This window comes from Podarcis tiliguerta (assembly GCF_965153285.1).
Source record: "Podarcis tiliguerta genome assembly, chromosome: 3".
NCBI lineage: Eukaryota > Metazoa > Chordata > Lepidosauria > Squamata > Lacertidae > Podarcis > Podarcis tiliguerta.
The window spans coordinates 21,561,962-21,581,004 of record NC_139536.1 but is presented as its reverse complement, the minus strand read 5'-3'; the positions used below and the strand labels follow the sequence as shown (position 1 = coordinate 21,581,004).

Below are 19,043 nucleotides of genomic sequence, written 5' to 3'. Positions count from 1 at the left end.
ACCTCTTAGCCTTAGCTATGGGCTTCTGAGTATGTATTAAAAATACCATATGTAAAGGTACCCCTGCCCGTACGGGCCAGTCTTGCCAGACTCTAGGGTTGTGCGCCCATCTCACTCAAAGAGGCCAAGGGCCAGCGCTGTCCGGAGACACTTCCGGATCACGTGGCCAGCGTGACATCGCTGCTCTGGCGAGCCAGAGCCGCACACGGAAACGCCGTTTACCTTCCCGCTAGTAAGCGGTCCCTATTTATCTACTTGCACCCGGGAGTGCTTTCGAACTGCTAGGTTGGCAGGCGCTGGGACCGAGCAACGGGAGCGCACCCCGCCACGGGGATTCGAACCGCCGACCTTTCGATCGGCAAGCCCTAGGCACTGAGGCTTTAACCCACAGCGCCACCTGCGTCCTAAAAAATACCATAGAGGCGAATTATTAAAAATATGACAATGTCTGGGGCTTAACAAGACAGTGAGAGCACAAATATTTCTCCTCTCTCACCCTCTGACATCAGTTTATTTTCACTTGGCAACCTGCAATCAGTAAATACACAAAAGACAAAAGAATTTACCTGTCAGAAGCATCTGCAATATTCAAAACCCAATGCAAGAATTCTCTTGCATTCATTTTTAAAGCATCTTCTGTCTCTGAAAGCACATTTTGCGGGTCCGTATGGTATAGAGCCTCTAATATCTATATATAATAGCAACAAGAGGGGGAAAGGTAAAGATAAAAATAAATTTGGCACGAATTGGATCCATTTACTCCAAAATTATTATATGTTTTTTACAGATTACATTAGTCATGCTGAGAGACCCGCTGAAAATGATGGACTTAAGTTACTTGCTTATTTGATTTCAATGGATCTACTATGAAAATTGCCCACATTGGATAGCACTGTGAATTTTACAGTATTTGCATCCAGAACGGGAGAGGGAGACCACTGTTTTTACCTTGCAAAAACATTCCGGATGCTTTTCCTTTACAGCCATCCGAAGGAGGATCTCCTCCAAACCAGACAGTAGACACAATGGAACTTTCCCCCGTTCTTCCGTCACAGATTTGGAATGTCCTTGCTTCAGCCACAGAACAGTCGCTTCTAAGACCAACAAGCGCACTTCGCAGAACTCAGATCGTAGCAGATGTGCAACTGACAAACAAGGTTTTACTGTTTTCGGTTTGGCGGGTGAACTGTAGTTTGCAAATCCAGGATCTGAAGTCACCGTGAGCATCGACAAGAAGAGTTTGGTGATGCTCTGGAGATACTGAGGAAGTCCTGGCACTGCAGAAGAGTAGCTGATACCCGTTGCCAGTTCCGAATCTGAGATAATTGTGCCTATTTTATCCCAAAAACTGAGCAGCTCTGTTCCTGGAATTAAATATGATAGGGTGGTGGGATGAGGAATGAAAAAGGAAAGGTTGTCTTTGGTTATTACTCATAAAACTTGGAACACAATCCAATCAAACTTGAGCACATTTAAGCAGTGAAATATTTTACCTGCTTCCTATGACATAAGAAGCCCACATGATTTAACAACAGAACGTATGTTCAAATTTTGAGGGGCATTTCCCCAAGCTTCATATATTACTAATGTTTCGAAAATGAGAACTATTTCTTCAGAATTACTCAAGTTTTAAGTTCAACAATTATTTTGCATATTTAAGTAACATATTATTTTTTTTGACATAGCTAAAATACTAACAAGTGGAATCTGAAGGTCTCCCCCACCACTTTGCAAACATGCTAGTGTTACATAGTTTCTTCAGGGTAATGAATACAGGGAAATGTAAAACCCCAAACTGTATTGCATGCCTGGAGAAGCATTTCACATCTGTGCACAAATGGGGAACTGGAAGCCTCAACAATTAAACTTAGCCACTTTATTTTATTTATTGTAGGGGGTTGGATTAGATGGCCGTGAGGGGCCCTTCCAATTCTACAATTCTATGATTAATTATTATGACACTATTCACACACAGATATTTATTTCAGTCTAAAGGCCCACAAAAACATTTTCAAAAGCAAAATAAAACAGAAATACAAGGGAAAGGGTTCCAAGGAAGTTTCTGTTTCTTAGTACTTCCAAGAGGAACTTAGCCATTATAGTATCATTTGACCTACCTCCAAGGAAGTACTTAAGGTGGAATTTATAACATTACCACCATCACCATTTATTTATTTATAACCCGCCCATCTGGTTGGGTCTCCCCAGTCACTCTGGGCAGCTCCCAATAGAATATTAAAAACACGATAAAACATCAAACATTAAAAACTTCCTTAAACAGGGCTGCCTTCAGATGTCTTCTAAAAGGCAGATAGTTGTTTATTTCCTTGACACCTGATGGGAGGGCGTTCCACAGGGTGGGCACCACTATTGAGAAGGCCCTCTGCCTGGTTCCCTGTAACCTCGCAGGGAGGGAATCATCAGAAGGCCCTCAGTGCTGGACCTCAGTGTCCGGGCTGAACAATGGGGGTGGAGACACTCCTTCAGGTATACTGGGCCAAGGCCGTTTAGGGCTTTTAGCACCAACACCTAAAAGTGCTAAAAGTGTTTAGGGCGTTTAGCACCAACACTTTGAATTGTGCTCGGAAACATACTAGGAGCCAATGTAGGTCTTTCAGGACCAGCATTATATGGTCTTGGCGGCCGTTCCCAGTCACCAGTCTAGCTGCTGCATTCTGGATTAGTTGTAGCTTCTGGATCACCTTTAAAGGTAGCCCCACGTAGAGTGCATTGCAGTAGTCCAAGTGGGAGATAACTAGAGCATGCACCACTCTGGTGAGACAGCCCGCGGGCAAGTAGGGGCCCAGCCTGTGTACCAGATGGAGCTAGTAGACAGCTACCCTGGACACAGAACTGACCTGTGCCTCCATGGACAGCTGTGATCCATTCATACCACACCTTTTCTCCAAGGTCAAAGTGGAACATAAAGGTTTCCCCCTTTCCATTTTATCTTCACAACCACCCTGTAAGTTAAGTTAGGCAGAAATGGTGGCTGGTGGCTGGTGGCAGGTCCAAGGTCATCCAGGAAGCTTTAGGGCTGAGTGAAGATTTGAACCTTCCTAGTGCAACACTCTAACCCATGGATAGGCAAACTAAGGCCCAGGGGCCGGATCCAGCCCAATCGCCTTCTAAATCCGGCCCACGGGCAGTCTAAGAATCAGCGTGTTTTTACATGAGCAGAATGTGTCCTTTTATTAAAAATGCATCTCTGAGTGGCATAGGAATTCATTCATTTCCCCCCAAAAAATATAGTCCAGCCCCCCACAAGGTCTGAGGGATAGTGGCCCCCTGCTGGAAAAGTTTGCTGACCCCTGCTCTAACCACTCTACAACACTGCCTCTACACTAGGGATGGGAGGATCTGTCCATTTTTGTTCTTTCAGCTCCTCATGTTTCTTAAAGTGTGAAATTGGTAGCCTTGTGTTCCAGAATCAGATTTCTCCCCCGACCATACTCTACATCAGTTGATACAATCATTGTTCTAATATGACAATGGACAATCACTGCAAAATGTCTTGTATAAGATGTCTTGTAGCCTTCGTGTGGCTGCTGTGAAAGAACAGGAGACTGGAAACTCCTAAACCAGGCAATCCAGATGTGGATTGTCCAAAACACATGTTCAGAAGGCTGCTGGGGGCAGCAAATGAGGAATACCAGCATCCAGCAGCTCATATGTGTTTTTTAGGCTCTGATTTAGACAACTACTTCACCATTTGAGGGGCTTAGACCCTTTTTGGCTCCCAGTGGTCATCTATTTAGTTGGGGAAGGGGAGACTAAGCAAACACAAATGTTTTCACAGACCTCTGGGGTGCTGTTTCCATATGTTTGTAGCATCTCAAGCCACAGCCAAACATTTCTGACTTTCCCTTATACTCAACATTTTCTCAAAAATGTCTTTCCCAGAAAAACAAAAATCTCATTACAAATGAGTAAATAATCCCTACGCTTCTACCCCTGATGAAAAAACCCTTCCCTACTTCTATTTACTTCTGCCTAACTTAAAACAAACTCTTTTCCTTGGCCAATGCTATAACTTTTATTAAACCAACACATGTATTAATTTCTAAAGTAAATGTCTGGCTCCGTAACTTAAGGTGAATTAAAGAGGCACTTCTGTTCAGACAAAACTATGCTGCTGGAAGCACGGCTGTTAACATTTTCTCTATACCAGAATGAAGAAAGATGGAAAAGGAATAGGAAGGAAGATAAAAAAATATTAAAGGTAGGATGGGAATTATACACATTGATACTGTGGGCATGACCAGAAGGTATATTCTGCCCAGAAAAAAACAGTGTTGCTTCAAAACATAGCTATGCTTTTTCCAACTGGAAGTTGATCACTGGCTAGCATCTTAACAAAAATGATGCAGAGCCATTAAACTTAAAATCAAGAACTGAGGATTAAATCATAAGGGTGACTCTTGTTGAAGACAGGATGGTGAACCAGACGGTCCTTTGTTTCTGGCATTCCAGTGTTGTTGTTTAGTCATTTCTGACTCTTCGTGACCCCATGGACCAGAGGATGCCAGGCACTCCTGTCTTCCACTGCCTCCCGCAGTTTGGTCAAACTCATGTTAGTAGCTTCCAGAACACTGTCCAACCATCTCGTCCTCTGTCGTCTCCTTCTCCTTGTGCCCTCCATCTTTCCCAGCATCAGGGTCTTTTCCAGGGAGTCTTCTCTTCCCATGAGGTGGCCAAAGTATTGGAGCCTCAGCTTCATGATCTGTCCTTCCAGCGAGCACTCAGGGCTGATTTCCTTAAGAATGGAGAGGTTTGATCTTCCTGCAGTCCATGGGACTCTCAAGAGTCTCCTCCAGCACCATAATTCAAAAGCATCAATACTTCAGCGATCAGCCTTCTTTATGGTCCAGCTCTCACTTCCATACATCGCTACTGGGGAAACCATAGCTTTAACTATATGGACCGTTGTCAGCAAGATGATGTCTCTGCTTTTTAAGATGCTGTTGAGGTTTGTCATCGCTTTTCTCCCAAGAAGCAGGCGTCTTTTAATTTCATGACTGCTGTCACCATTGGCAGTGACCATGGAGCCCAAGAAAATAAAATCTCTCATTGCCTCCATTTCTTCCCCTTCTATTTGCCAGGAAGTGATGGGACCAGTGGCCATGATCTTAGTTTTTTTGATGTTGAACTTCAGACCATATTTTGCTCTCTTCTCTTTCACCTCATTAAGAGGCTGGATCCTTCATGGATCACTGCCTTGTCATGGCAAAGGGGCTTGAATAACTCAGAGAAGCTATGAGCTATGCCATGCAGGGCCACCCAAGATGGACAGGACATAGTGGAGTGTTTTGACTAAACGTGATCCACCTGGAGCAGGAACCAGCAAGCCACTCCAGTATCCCTGCCAAGAAAACTCCATGGACAAAAACATCAGGCATTCCAATAGGTTTCTTGTATCTGTTCTATTTTTTGGGAATCCTGCAATGTGTTTTTACTCTGCTAACTATACATTGGAGTTCTGCTTTCCATCAATATTGAGTAGAATTTCACTGACATAAGTGGCTACTGAAGACATTTTTATTTAAGAAGAACTTTCCTGAAATGTGACCCAGTCACTTTATGGAATAATAACCACAACTCCCATTATCCCCAAATAATGGTCATGTTGACTGGGGCTGATGGGAGTTGGAATCCAACAACACCTCGAAGACACCAGGTCAGGGAAATCTGTTATAAGCTGTAGGGCACTTCGATAGGACATTGCATCTTCATCCTAGTTTCAACTGATGGTCAACATTCAGCAGCTACCAAGCATGCTCAGTTCTCAGTAAGCTGTATTTTATATTTCTGTTGCACACAACAGTCAGTTTTCCCTCAGTAGGTATTTACTTCTGCAAACCCCCAGGTTTCCAAAGCATCCCAATATCTCCCCAGCTGTGGTCCACAGGCATTCAGATTTAATAGCTTATTAACTTCACTGTCCTTGACCTGAGCCATAAGAGCAGATTTTCGTTTTACTTCTATCATTCTTATTAAAATAAAGCTCAGAATCAATAAAAAGATGTTGATAAACAGTGCATGAAAAAAATGCAATAGCCTATTTTAGTACAGTACAGTTATTTAAAGTGTGACATTTACATGCACTTAAAATGACATGCTTTTTTCAAGCAAAAATTCACTGGGACTGCACAGGAATGCAAGCCATCTTTGTTATCAAGAGCTGAGAAATACTATTCTCAACTTAGATCCAAAGTACTTACATGAGCTTTGATATCAAACTAAGATATTTGTGCCTAGTTATTTTTAATATATGGCAATTAAACATTTTCTACAAAAAAGAAATAAATGCTTTGATGTTAGAACTTGGTTTGTTTTTATCTACCATCTCTCCTCCTTCAACAAAACACAGAGACATTTTTAAATTAAAAAGTCTTTAGCCATTTAGGAAATACAGATGACCCTGAAGTAGGTGAACCATATTTCATCTGCACAGCAACAGCTGCTTAATGTTTCACATTTTTGGCTGAATTTTAGCCGTGCACATTCAAATGCAGTGGTGGAATTAAAATGGTAAGCAAGTGACAAAATGAAGCTCATAGGATGAGGAAGTGCCCATCTCATGTGTTCTACAGCGGAGTGAAGAAATGCCATGATGCATCTGCAACAGCAAAACCAGCCTTCATCTGCCCCATCTGCAACAAAACATGTCTCTCCCGTATTGATCTCTGCAGCTACAACAAGTCCTGTAACTCTCCAACAGTTTGACTTTACCCCCGATGGCACTCTTCCACTGTCTCTCAAGACAGACAGATGCAGATGGATGCAGGAAGGGCAGAAGGCAGATTGGAATCCACTAGATCACTGAGTGATTTCCAATATACCAGCAAGGCTTCCCAACTCCTTCTTGCCTACCAGTAGCAACCACAAAATGACCTTTCCCACCTAAATGAGGCTGCTGAATTTTTTAAAAAAGCTTGGGGTAACCCGAAGTAGACTTGTGTTCAAAAGGACAGTGAGCAGCTCAGTTCATTCTAGTACTGGAAACAAATTGCTTTGCTCAGAATGTACTGTCTTTTGCACCTAGGCCCTAACTGGTGGATCTTGAGGTTCCAGTAAAATATAAAGCTTGAAGTCTGCCCACCTCTGCTGTACAGAAGCCCCCATGGGCAAGAGGACTGATAGGAAAGGCAGGGAAGAATGTTTGCTCAACTCTATGGTTGTGTGCACATTATTGTTTATTCCAGCTCCAGTGTACTCTCACAGCCAAACACCTATTGAGAACCAGTGTGTGTGGTGAAGTGTTGGACTAGGAACTGAGTTCAAATGCCCAGTTGGCCATGAAGGTCACTGAGTGGGTGATCTTGGGCCAATCACTGCCCCTCAGCCTAACCTGTCTCACAAAGTTGTTTGGGGATTAAACAGGGTGGGGGGGAGTACCAGGCACGCCAACTCGCGATCCTTGTAGGAAAAGGTGGTATAAAGATGCATTAAATCAATCAATCATGAAACAAACATGGTGTTAGCCACAATCCATGTGTTTCCTGCTGCTTAACGAAAAATACTTCTGTTTGACCAGCTTTTCCTCAAACCGGCTTCCATCCAATTTGAAAACACAAATCATGGTTAAGCTGAGGTGTGTACATTTGAGACAGGAATTTGGTTGCAGGTGTGGGGAAGCAAATTGGGCAATGGGCACTGGGTGCAGACACACACACCCTGCCCACATTGTGTACAGCAATGTAAAAATGTGACTTGAAATGCACTAATGGAAATAACCTAGCATTTTAAGCTGCTGATGCGTACATATGCTCTATGCCACGATTTGGTCTTCCTGCTGCTGTGCAGGAAGCCACAGGCTTTAACTGCCTGTGGCGCTTAGAAGATGGCCACTCATGTTCTAAAAACATGTGCTTTGCAGGATGGGAAAAGCAGCAATGTCATAACCCGCTAATGCTCAACGTCTATAAAAACAAGCAGTGCCTGGCATGAGGAATGAAATGCTCAAACTAATGTGAAAATGGTCACTGTCCACAAACCTAGTCAACTTCATACTGCCAAATTAGCAGAAGTTAGCTCAAATTGCGCCACAAACTTCCAAAGGCCCAACCAACTTAAAGAAGCACACATGACTCCGTGTAAAAATACACCGATGTGTTATGTTCAGTATCAACTGACAGAGAACTTTGACCACTGGCTACAGGGGCTGATTCTTTGTTTTTAAATAATCTGCCCGCTGTCATCTACTCCCAAGGGAGTTCAACTAGAAGGCTCCGCAGTTATATAGTACTTGTTATTATATCACTATATAAAAATGGGTACGGTTATAAAAAGAGATGAAATATATACTCCGGCTGTCCTTTTTTTTTTTTTTAGTAGCCAAGAGTGTGTGGGTGCTTGGGATAGAACATTCTCCACTTCGTGTTCCAAATCTGTTCTTTGGAGCCAAAAGGCTAGAGGGGCTTAAACATGAGACTGGAGAGAGGAAACTCCCATTAAGAAAGAAGCTGCTAGATGTTCGGTTTTCTTTAAAGAGGATCCAAGTGGCGGAAACTCCACTTTGAGAGAAAAGATGGCAAAGTAGATTAAAGTTGTGGTTCTCCAAGTATGGGGCACAGGAAATTTAGAAAGTAGGTGTGAAGTTATAGGTGGGGGAAGAAGATCCTTGAGCAAAGATTGACAGATGTACCCCCCACACCCTAAGCAACAGAGGGTTAGTGTCACAGCCCTCAAAATTGTTGTGCTAGCTGTAAGGAAGGGAATATATGGAAGTTTATGGCAATAGCACCACTGTGAAGGCTTTCAGTGGTGCACCTAGGCAGGTGCCCCAGACTCTGAGCTTCCATTAAATAATAAAAAAGGAAGCCTCTAGCCTTCCTATAAATAAAATTGTGGGGCAAAATTTGCAGGTACCTTTTAAGTGATTTTGATGAAATGAGAGTGACATGGCTTCCTTGTATATTTCTTCCTGGTATTGAGGAATGCTTTCTGTTGCTGCTTAGACAGGAACACCATCTCTCTCTCTCTCTCTCTCTCTCTCTCTCTGTGTGTGTGTGTGTGCGTGAGAGAGAGAGAGAGAGAGAGAGAGAGAGAGAGAGATCTCCATAACCAGGACCAGCAAGACCTAGCTGACTTCCCATGGCAAGCATAAGATTGTCAGCGGTGGTTGTCTCTCCAGTTGTGTGTTACGCCACATCCAGTTCATTTTGTGATGAGCTCTCAGCACTTTCTCAAAATTCAGAATATGCCCAAAAATGTTGGCAACCCCTGGGCTACAGCATTTTCTCCACCTTGTCTTCTTCCCTTGCTGACTGCTTTTACAAAGGTGTCTGAAACCAAACTAAATAAGATGTAAGCATTCCACAACTGGCTTTCTTGATGTCTATTTCAGAATCGAAGGGGAACCAATAAGGGTCCAAATTGGTTTGGGGCCACGGCACTGATTTAACATTAGCCTCCCTGCGTTATTTTTCAAATCAAAATTGTCCCCTCAATTGTTGCTTATCTTGTTAAGTAATACAGACCTGCAGAATGAAATAACCAGTCAACCAGTATACCAAATTACAATCATACTTCTTTGTGTATCAGATGGTATTTAAATACTCCAACCATAACAAAGAATGAGAAGCTGGAGGGAAAACTATCTGCATTCAAACCGACAGATTTAGCCTCTCCCCAGACCACCTGTCTGTGTCTAGCCAGTATTTTATCTTAACAATGAAACATCCCCCCCCCCAAAAAAATATATTGCCCCCTCAAAGCTGTTATTAACTTCCAGGAAGTGGATATAGGTACCCATTTTTTCCCTTGAAGATTCTGGTGAAGGAAAGTTTTGATTAGGAAAATGGGGAAGGGGGCCAACACCTCTCCCCAACATTGTTTTCTCAATCTAATTTAATTTTCCTTCCTGCAACTGCTTTTAAGGGTTAAAAAAAAAAAAAGATGTCAGGAGATCTTGCATGCAGTGTCTAGTTTGGCCATGAAATGCCTCATTCTGGTTCTCTTCTAAAGCTAGTTTGATCAGCGCCACAATCCACTGACCCTCCCAATCCACGCATACTGCAGTACACTGTATATAAGCACCTCATGTGCAAGGATTCTCTTCGCTGACCAAGGAACTGGTGGGAAGCATGGAATATTCAGCTAAGAAAGAGGCCACAGCTTTCTACAACATGGTGGCTGCTTCATCTTTGTTCAAAACCACATAAAAGGGGGGGAGAGACTATGTCGTACATAGGATAAAATGCAAAGTTGAGAGCTTATTTCATACTTCCCTCACATTTGAAAGGAAATGGTGAAAAGGGAAAAAATCATGACAATGGAGTGAGAGTGGAAAGAGGAAGCTGTTTAAATTGACTTAAGATGTACATTTTGTCCTCAGACATGACAGCAACAGTCACCACTTTAAAGAAATGGTTAAAAATGAAAACCTGTCGCCATTCTCTTCCCACAAAGGTAAAAGTATTTGGAGAGCTGGCCTCCTGCACTAAAAACTGACCGTACCCATCTGCACAGAAAATGTATGATGTAATAAAAATAATATTCAGGTGAATTTTGTTAAATGTAGCCTGATTACATCATATAATCATAGAGTTGGAAGGGATCACGGCGATCATCTAGTCCAGGCTTCCTCAATCTCAGCCCTCCAGATGTTTTTGGCCTACAACTCCCATGATCCCTAGCTAGCAGGACCAGTGGTCAGGGATGATGGGAATTGTAGTCTCAACATCTGGAGGGCTGAGATTGAGGAAGCCTGAAGTAGTCCAACCCTTTGCAATCCAGGAATCTTTTGCCCAACATGGACCTTGAAACCCACAACCCTGGAAAGTATATATTCTGCCAATGTTTCTATACTCTTATTTTGATCATACTTCTCTGAGATTTAAGTAAAGAAAATTAACATTACATCAGCACCAGCTCCGATATTTGTTTCTGCCCCTTAGTTTTAATTAGTGTGCACATATACCAGCATTTTAAGCTATTTTTCATGGCTAGTCTCAGTATTTATGACTGTGGGAATGCTTCTTTAAGGAATATTCAACTTTTTTAAAGAGCAAGTATGACACAAATACATTATTAAAATGATGTACAACTTACGACTGGCTTATCATTTAAATAAACAGTTCACTACCATTTTCAGCAAAAGGTCACCAAAAACATATTTGGGGTTAAAGCAAAACAGAAATACAGCTGAAACATATTTATTGCATTTGGCAGAAAATGAGTTATAAGAACCATGCATTCTAATTAACAATGAAAACTGGAAAATATATTTGTCTTAGATAAGAAAAAGACTGAATGCCACTTTTAATGATTGCATGCCTGTGTAGTGGAGAACTTGTTAAGGCATTTATGAATTACTGATGAAAAAATGCATGCAGTCTCATTCTTTTGTTTTAGACTCTTTTGGACTCTCACATCACTAGACTTTGTGGCGAGTGAGGAGAGAGCATAAGCACAAGCCCAGGATCATATGACATGCTAAGCCAGAGCTTTCCAAACATTTCGTGTTGATGACACTCTTTTGAGACACACATCATTTCGTGACACGTTAATTCAGTTTTACTAGCAAACTGGAGGTTAAACTAGCCCCTTTCCAGCCCAGGGAGGATGGTGGGAAGCGTCCACGCAACACGCCGACACACTAATGTGTCGTGACACACAGTTTGGAAAGCTCTGTGCTAAGCCAAACTTTGTCTCAGCTCAGCCCAGGAGTAAAAGGGAAGAGCGAAGCAACTGGAAGCATCTCCCTGGAAGCTTGCAAGTTTGCACTGTATCAGTAAGGCATAGTTTAAAACTTGCCATGTCACATTAACCAGTACATTGGCTGAAAATAGTTTTAAGAATATGATAACCAAAGAACATAAGAACCACTTGCTGGATCAGGTCCATGATTGCAATGCATCTTAAGTAAATTAAGTCAATTTATTTCAATAGGTCTACACAGAATATGGCTTAGCTTGATATCACCTGGAGTACAGCTCTCTTTCTTTCACTTCCTGGCAAGAAAGCGATACATTAGCTCAAACTCACCTTTTATTTTGGATTTCCCTAGGTAATTACTCAGCAGAATAAGTATATCGAGATATGTCGATCTAGTCACCAAGCAAGGATTTTGCCTAGAAACAAAGTCATTGGCATAAGTTAAATGGCTTTAAAATACTTTAAAATTGTCCCTTAAACCAACAACCCATTAGCAGGATCTTAAATTCCTGTCAGGTCCTGCTCACATAAAATGTATGTAACCAGCCAATGCCTACATTTCTAAATAATCTGAGGATGATCTACCAAATTTTACAATGAAAAATGCCACACAACCTATAGCAAAACTACTTCCTACAGTCAAGTCATGCTCTATTCAAAATAAAACTTCTTCTTTTTTCTTCTTACTTGTCCCACTTTTACACTGTCCAACAATCAAAGTTCTCTGGGTGGTTTATAACAAAGAATTAAATTATTAAACAGAGTAATACCTAAAATAGTATTTAAACCTTACAATACAAAACCAGAATAAAAACAGCAGAGGATAACAGTTTAAGAGATCTCGGAATACTAAACAATTTCTTAAAAGTGTGAAAGACTAAAAAGGTCTTCACCTGGTGCTAAAAAGACCAGAGTGTGTGAAGTGCAGGTGGGTTCCCACGAAGCACGACACAGTGATAACAGCAAGAACCTTTATTGAACTAACAGAACTGGACAACAGGGGCAAAGCAACTGCTTATATACATTTCTGAAGGCCTGGGCCACTCCCACTCCCAACGTGATTGGCTGTCTAAACTTCCAAGCTGCAAATCATGACGCAGAGTTTAAGGGCCAATGGCAGAGGCCCAAATCCTGAAATGTTCTGTGATTGGATATCATGTATCAAATCAGGACACGGGCTCAGAATCCTTAGTCCAAACTCAGGCAAACACAGACCACTGAATACATAACAGTGTGGGCGCCAGGAGAGCCTCTCTGTGGAGGGCATCCAACGACTAGGGTGCTACCACTAAAAATATCCTATCTTTAGTAGCTACTCATTCCTCATCATTGGGAGAAGGCGTCAGGAGATGACCTTAAGAGTTAGGCTAGGTATTTATGCCCTTGTACAAAAATGTGACAAAAATTCTGTTTCCAAATATTGTCCTTTTGCTCACAAAATACCCTATATATTTAGGAACCTCCCTCATACTAGGCATATTCATAGAAACAGATGGCTCAAATCTGTGCATGAAATAGAATGTATATGCAGGGTCTGGAAGGCTTGCACATGCACAAGGAAGAATTTATCGAGACTCCTAAATGTCTGAACTGTTATACAATACACAGCTTTCCCCAATTTCCATGGAATCAATTATTATTAGGATTTCTACCTCCCTACCGTTTCCCTAGAACTCAAGAGACCATGAAGAACCACTAACTATTCCTTAATCAGGCAACTTTCCATGGACTGATGAACTAATCTTAAGAACACAGAAACTCAAAGAGGAAACACTTAACTCCAAGACACCTGGAGGCAATTTAAGGGTAAGTACTTGGGTGGGGGTGGAAGGGAACTTAAGCAAGAAATTAAACACATGTTTGTACACTAATCATAAATCCACCTAGGACAGTATTCAATAGAAACCCTGAAATTAAGTTTAAATAAACCTAGGACATTAATTGCTTGATGTACAAGCACTAAGTCATAACTCATCAATGAATGAATAAATAAATCTATACATAGTGACTTTTGTCATTTTGATGACCTTGTGTTTATGTTTTAGTTGTCTGGTGCATTTTATCTGTGGTAAGTTTGTAAAATGCATCAGAATACATATTATAATAGGTCCTGATGTTCTTTCTTTCTTACTCCCTAGTAAATAGACAAATATTTTTAAAGGAAAGGGGAAACATCCCTGGAAATTATAAAATCAACAACTGACACAACCTAATTGTTTGACATCACTTTCACACATCATTAGTCATGCAACACACTTAAGAGAATGTAGGGACCAATATAATGATTACCACATAAACTACACCTTTGGTGTTTTGGCAGGAGTGGTAGATCTTAATGAAACACAGATCTACTTCTAACCAAGTCACTGAGATACTTTTCCGAGTTACTAAACTAAAGGTAACTCCTGTTCTATTGAGCAAGACTGGTGTGTTTCTAATTCCTAACAAGAGTGAGAGACAACTGGTTTACGTTCACAGTTAAATTATATCTCTGTAGAATGAAGTATTGATTACTTGAATATCGGTCTATTTTAATCAATAACTAGCTGTTCGGCTAGTTATACTTCCGTAGTCTGCAATTCCACACACACTTAGGTCTTATCCATACTTCACCCATGTCTTCCAGGAACGAGTCCAAGAAGTTTTTATTTGTTGCCCCACTGCTTTCCTCAGGAAAACTCTGTTTACTACTCAATAGAAACAAACTTCAATCGAGTTTTCTGAGGGCAAACGGAATAAATTCTGCGACAAAGAGAAGGGTGGATGAACCCTTACTAAGAAGTAAGTGCCACACAACACAGTAAGACCTACTTCTGAGCAGACATGCACAGGAATGTGCAGTCAATTTGGTAACAGGAAGAACACTGTGAGTTGTTTTAAATAATAGAATCAAAAGCCAGGGCATGGACCACCTACTTTTGAAAAATTTTGTTATGTGTAATACACACACACACACACACACACACACACCACCCTCCCCAGCCAAACCGGGGGGCTAAGGGTGGTTAACATCGAAGTATATAATACATTAAAACATAAAATCCAGCAATTGACTGAAATACAGATTAAAATCAGAATAAATCAGATGGCAACCCACAATTTATAACTGTAACTATAAGGGTTGGGAACATTAAGTGCTCACAAGGCTCAGCTATTTGTATGAGCTGGTAGGAAGAGTTAGAGAGGCCACTTATATGCAAGGTCTTGTAAAAAGAGGGGGGTCAGACTGGACCCTGACCAAAGGCTTGGCGGAACAGCTCCGTCTTGCAGGCTCCTGCAGAAACATGTTAAGTCCTTCAGAGCCCTGGTCTCTTGCGACAGAACATTCCACCAGACTGGGGCCAGGGCCAAAAAGGCCCTGGCTCTGGTCAAGGCCAGTCTAACTTCCTTGAGGCCAAGGACCTCCAAAATGTTGTTGTTTGCGGACTGTAAGGTCCTCTGCGGGGCATACCAGGAGAGGCGGTCCCGTAGCTATGAGGGTCCCAGGCCATATAGGGATTTAAAGATTAAAACCAGTGCCTTAAACCTGACCCTGTACTCCACCAGGAGCCAGTGCAGCTCGTAAAGCACTGGATTAATGTGACCCCGTGGCAAAGACCCCATAAGTAGCCTCGCCGTGGCATTCTGCACCCCACCCGCTGGAGTTTCTGGGTTAGCTTCATGGGCATTCCCACGTAGAGCGAATTACTATAATCGAGCCTGGAGGTGACCATCGCATGGATCACAGTGGCTAGATCAGGGCGGGAAAGGTAAGGGACCAACTGCTTAGCATGGTGGAGATGGAAAAATGCTGCCTTTGCTGTAGCTGCAACCTGCACCTCCATAGAGAGGGAGGCGTCAAAGGTTACATCCAGACTCTTGACAGAAGGTGCTGTCATTAATTGCGCCCCTGCAAGGGATGGGAGTTTGCCCCCCAACCCCATGTCATCTCGACCCAACAAGAGGACTCACTGGGTGGGTTATGTGGACCCCCCTCGAGTCCGCAGACCAGCAATTGGGAACCAATAGATAGATAATTAGTATGGACAACGCTTGCAGTCTTCTTGTTCTAGTGGTTTCAGAGAATGAGGTGGGTAAAGGGCCTTATGAAAATTTAACAAACAAAACCTGTGTGGAGCAGAATATACATAGACTACTACTGCACATTTCTGTATCCACTAACATTTAGCTGAGTTTAGGTTAACGTTTTGCAATGCAATGTGACCAACAGCTATTGCCAGCATAGTTAATCCATGGTATTCCAATCCATGGTATTCCAATGGGATGCGGGTGGTGCTGTGGGTAAAAGCCTCAGCGCCTAGGGCTTGCTGATCGAAAGGTTGGCGGTTCGAATCCCCGCAGCGGAGTGCGCTCCCGTTGTTCAGTCCCAGCGCCTGCCAACCTAGCAGTTCAAAAGCACTCCCGGGTGCAAGTAGATAAATAGGGACCGCTTACTAGCGGGAGGGTAAACGGCGTTTCCGTGTGCTGCTCTGGCTCGTGACCCAGAAGTGTCTCCGGACAGCGCTGGCCCCCGGCCTCTTGAGTGAGATGGGCGCACAACCCTAGAGTCTGTCAAGACTGGCCCGTACGGGCAGGGGTACCTTTACTTTACCTTTTATTCCAATAACACGCTCCATAATTGGCAGTGTCAGCTTTACTAATTAATATTTCAATCTATTTGCTACTTTAAAGTACTGATACATCCAGTGCTTTTTCCCTTAAAAATTTTTTTAGAGGTTCTCTCATTTTGACTCAACCCTGCCCCCTTCACCATTTTATAGGTCAAATCAGGAAAAATAAATACAGTAGATGGATAAAAGTACATAGATTCACAAAATGTTTAGGGGTATGCATCCCTCTGTCCCCCCCCAGAAAGCACTGGATATATCATTCCTCCCCCAACTTCTAAAATAGACATTTGTACATGTATTTGAATGTTGTTGTTGTTAAAAAAATGAGATTCAGCTTCTTTGACATGACAATAGAAAATAAATGCTTTGAAATAGCGACATTAGACTATAACACTTATCTCCATATTTATTGAGGGAAGGGGGGGGGAATACAAAAAATTATTTCAACCCTACAACCTATTATTAATCTGTGATAAATTCATTTATAGGTAAAGAGTTTTAACCTACCACTTAGCCAACCACAGTTTGGCTTCAATGCAAGTTATGATGCTTCTCAGGCCTTGCAGAAAGTCTGAATTAGCCCTGTGTTTAGACTCCAAATAGGACTGCAGCAAGTGAAAGACCTACATCAAAATAAAATAAAGAAGTTGCAGACTGCTGTGAAAATATTTTCCAAATATCCAGTTCCTTAGCTTTTGGCAGTGATCAAAAATAAGTCTACAGGGAATCGAACCCAGCCACCTGCAGAATGGCCCTCTACAATTTGGACAGAAAGAGCTTGTTGGCTCTGGGTGAACTGTGAAGATACATCCCTTAGTCACAGCCTTCAGCCTTCCAATCAGCCTTCATTTCACTGAGCAAACTCCCTACTTTTACCCAGCTTTTATTTTCCATAACATGAAAAATTATGAAGACTGACTAATACAATATGCAGATCAACAGCAAGATAATCTGCACCAAAACCAAAAATGCACTATGTTTATTTACCATGAGAGGCATCCTTGCACATATGTAAAACAAGTAATCTCAGGAGTTAATAACATTAATACATTTATTTGGTATTAAAATTTCTAATTTCAACTCTGGTCTTCGACACTTTAGATGTTTAAGGACCCATATTCTTGCAATTTGTTTTACAATGTTTTTAATGTTGCATTTTGAATGGATGGGACCCAGGACCTTATTATTAATCATTAGGATACCTTCTCTCTAAGCAAAACCATCCAGTTATTATACAATGTTACATATAAACCAGGGAAATGAAATGTCACCAAAGATGTGAAGGTCTAGGGAGAAATACATTTTCTTAAATAAAAAAAAATATGGACTATGACACATGGAAGGGCAAAGACGCTTCTTTAAATTCTGGCAAACCTTAGAATTTTGGGATTCCATGATGAATTCCATGAGAAATATCAAGAAGCAAAAGCAAAAACTGATAGCAATAGCTCAGAAAATAAGACTGATTAAATTTCATGCAATAGCCACAGAGTCTTATCCCACCCCAACTATGGAGGACTGAAGGATACATAATAATTTTTGGAATACAAAATAATTTTCAGTTGGCCTATAAACTATCTGGCAACTACTGTAACTGTTGTAAAACAGGGGTTATATAAATTCCAAATGGCCCCAAGTCAGTAATCTGGCAGCTGCGTTTTTGGACCAGCTTAAGTTCATAGAATCATAGAATCATAGAATCATAGAATCATAGAGTTGGAAGAGACCACAAGGGTCATCGAGTCCAACCCCCTGCCAAGCAGGAAACACCATCAGAGCACTCCTGACATATGGTTGTCAAGCCTCTGCTTAAAGACCTCCAAAGAAGGAGACTCCACCACACTCCTTGGCAGCAAATTCCACTGTCGAACAGCTCTTACTGTCAGGAAGTTCTTCCTAATGTTTAGGTGGAATCTTCTTTCTTGTAGTTTGTATCCATTGCTCCGTGTCCGCTTCTCTGGAGCAGCAGAAAACAACCTTTCTCCCTCCTCTATGTGACATCCTTTTATATATTTGAACATGGCTATCATATCACCCCTTAACCTCCTCTTCTCCAGGCTAAACATGCCCAGCTCCCTTAGCCGATCCTCATAAGGCATTGTTTCCAGGCCTTTGACCATTTTGGTTGCCCTCCTCTGTACACATTCTAGTTTGTCAGTGTCCTTCTTGAACTGTGGTGCCCAGAACTGGACGCAGTACTCCAGGTGAGGTCTGACCAGAGCAGAATACAGTGGCACTATAACTTCCCTTGATCTAGATGCTATACTCCTATTGATGCAGCCCAGAATTGCATTGGCTTTTTTAGCTGCCGCGTCACACTGTTGGCTCATGTTAAGTTTGTGGTCAACCAAGACTCCTAGATCCTTTTCACATGTACTGCTCTCAAGCCAGGTGTCACCCATCTTGTATTTGTGCCTCTCATTTTTTTTGCCCAAGTGCAATACTTTACATTTCTCCCTGTTAAAATTCATCTTGTTTGTTTTGGCCCAGTTCTCTAATCTGTCAAGGTCGTTTTGAAGTGTGATCCTGTCTTCTGGGGTGTTAGCCACCCCTCCCAGTTTGGTGTCATCTGCAAATTTGATCAGGATGCCCTTGAGTCCATCATCCAAGTCGTTGATAAAGATGTTGAATAAGACCGGGCCCAAGACAGAACCCTGTGGCACCCCACTAGTCACTCTTCTCCAGGATGAAGAGGAACCATTGATGAGCACCCTTTGGGTCCGGTCAGTCAGCCAGTTACAAATCCACTGAGTGGTAGCATAGTCAAGACCG

At 42.0% G+C, this 19,043-nt stretch overlaps 1 protein-coding gene across 5 annotated transcripts in view; it reads right to left on the bottom strand.

Annotated features, from left to right (window-relative positions):
* THADA (THADA armadillo repeat containing) overlaps positions 1-19,043 on the bottom strand; it is a 161,408-nt gene that overhangs the window by 28,880 nt on the left and 113,485 nt on the right. For all 5 annotated transcript variants that reach the window (XM_083432920.1, XM_083432922.1, XM_083432923.1 and 2 more), the window contains 4 exons: positions 16,779-16,894; positions 11,992-12,077; positions 949-1,364; positions 567-688 (listed from right to left, as the gene is read on the bottom strand). In XM_083432920.1, the coding sequence (XP_083289046.1) occupies positions 567-688; positions 949-1,364; positions 11,992-12,077; positions 16,779-16,894 (740 nt within the window). The remainder of the gene's footprint in view (positions 1-566; positions 689-948; positions 1,365-11,991; positions 12,078-16,778; positions 16,895-19,043) is intronic.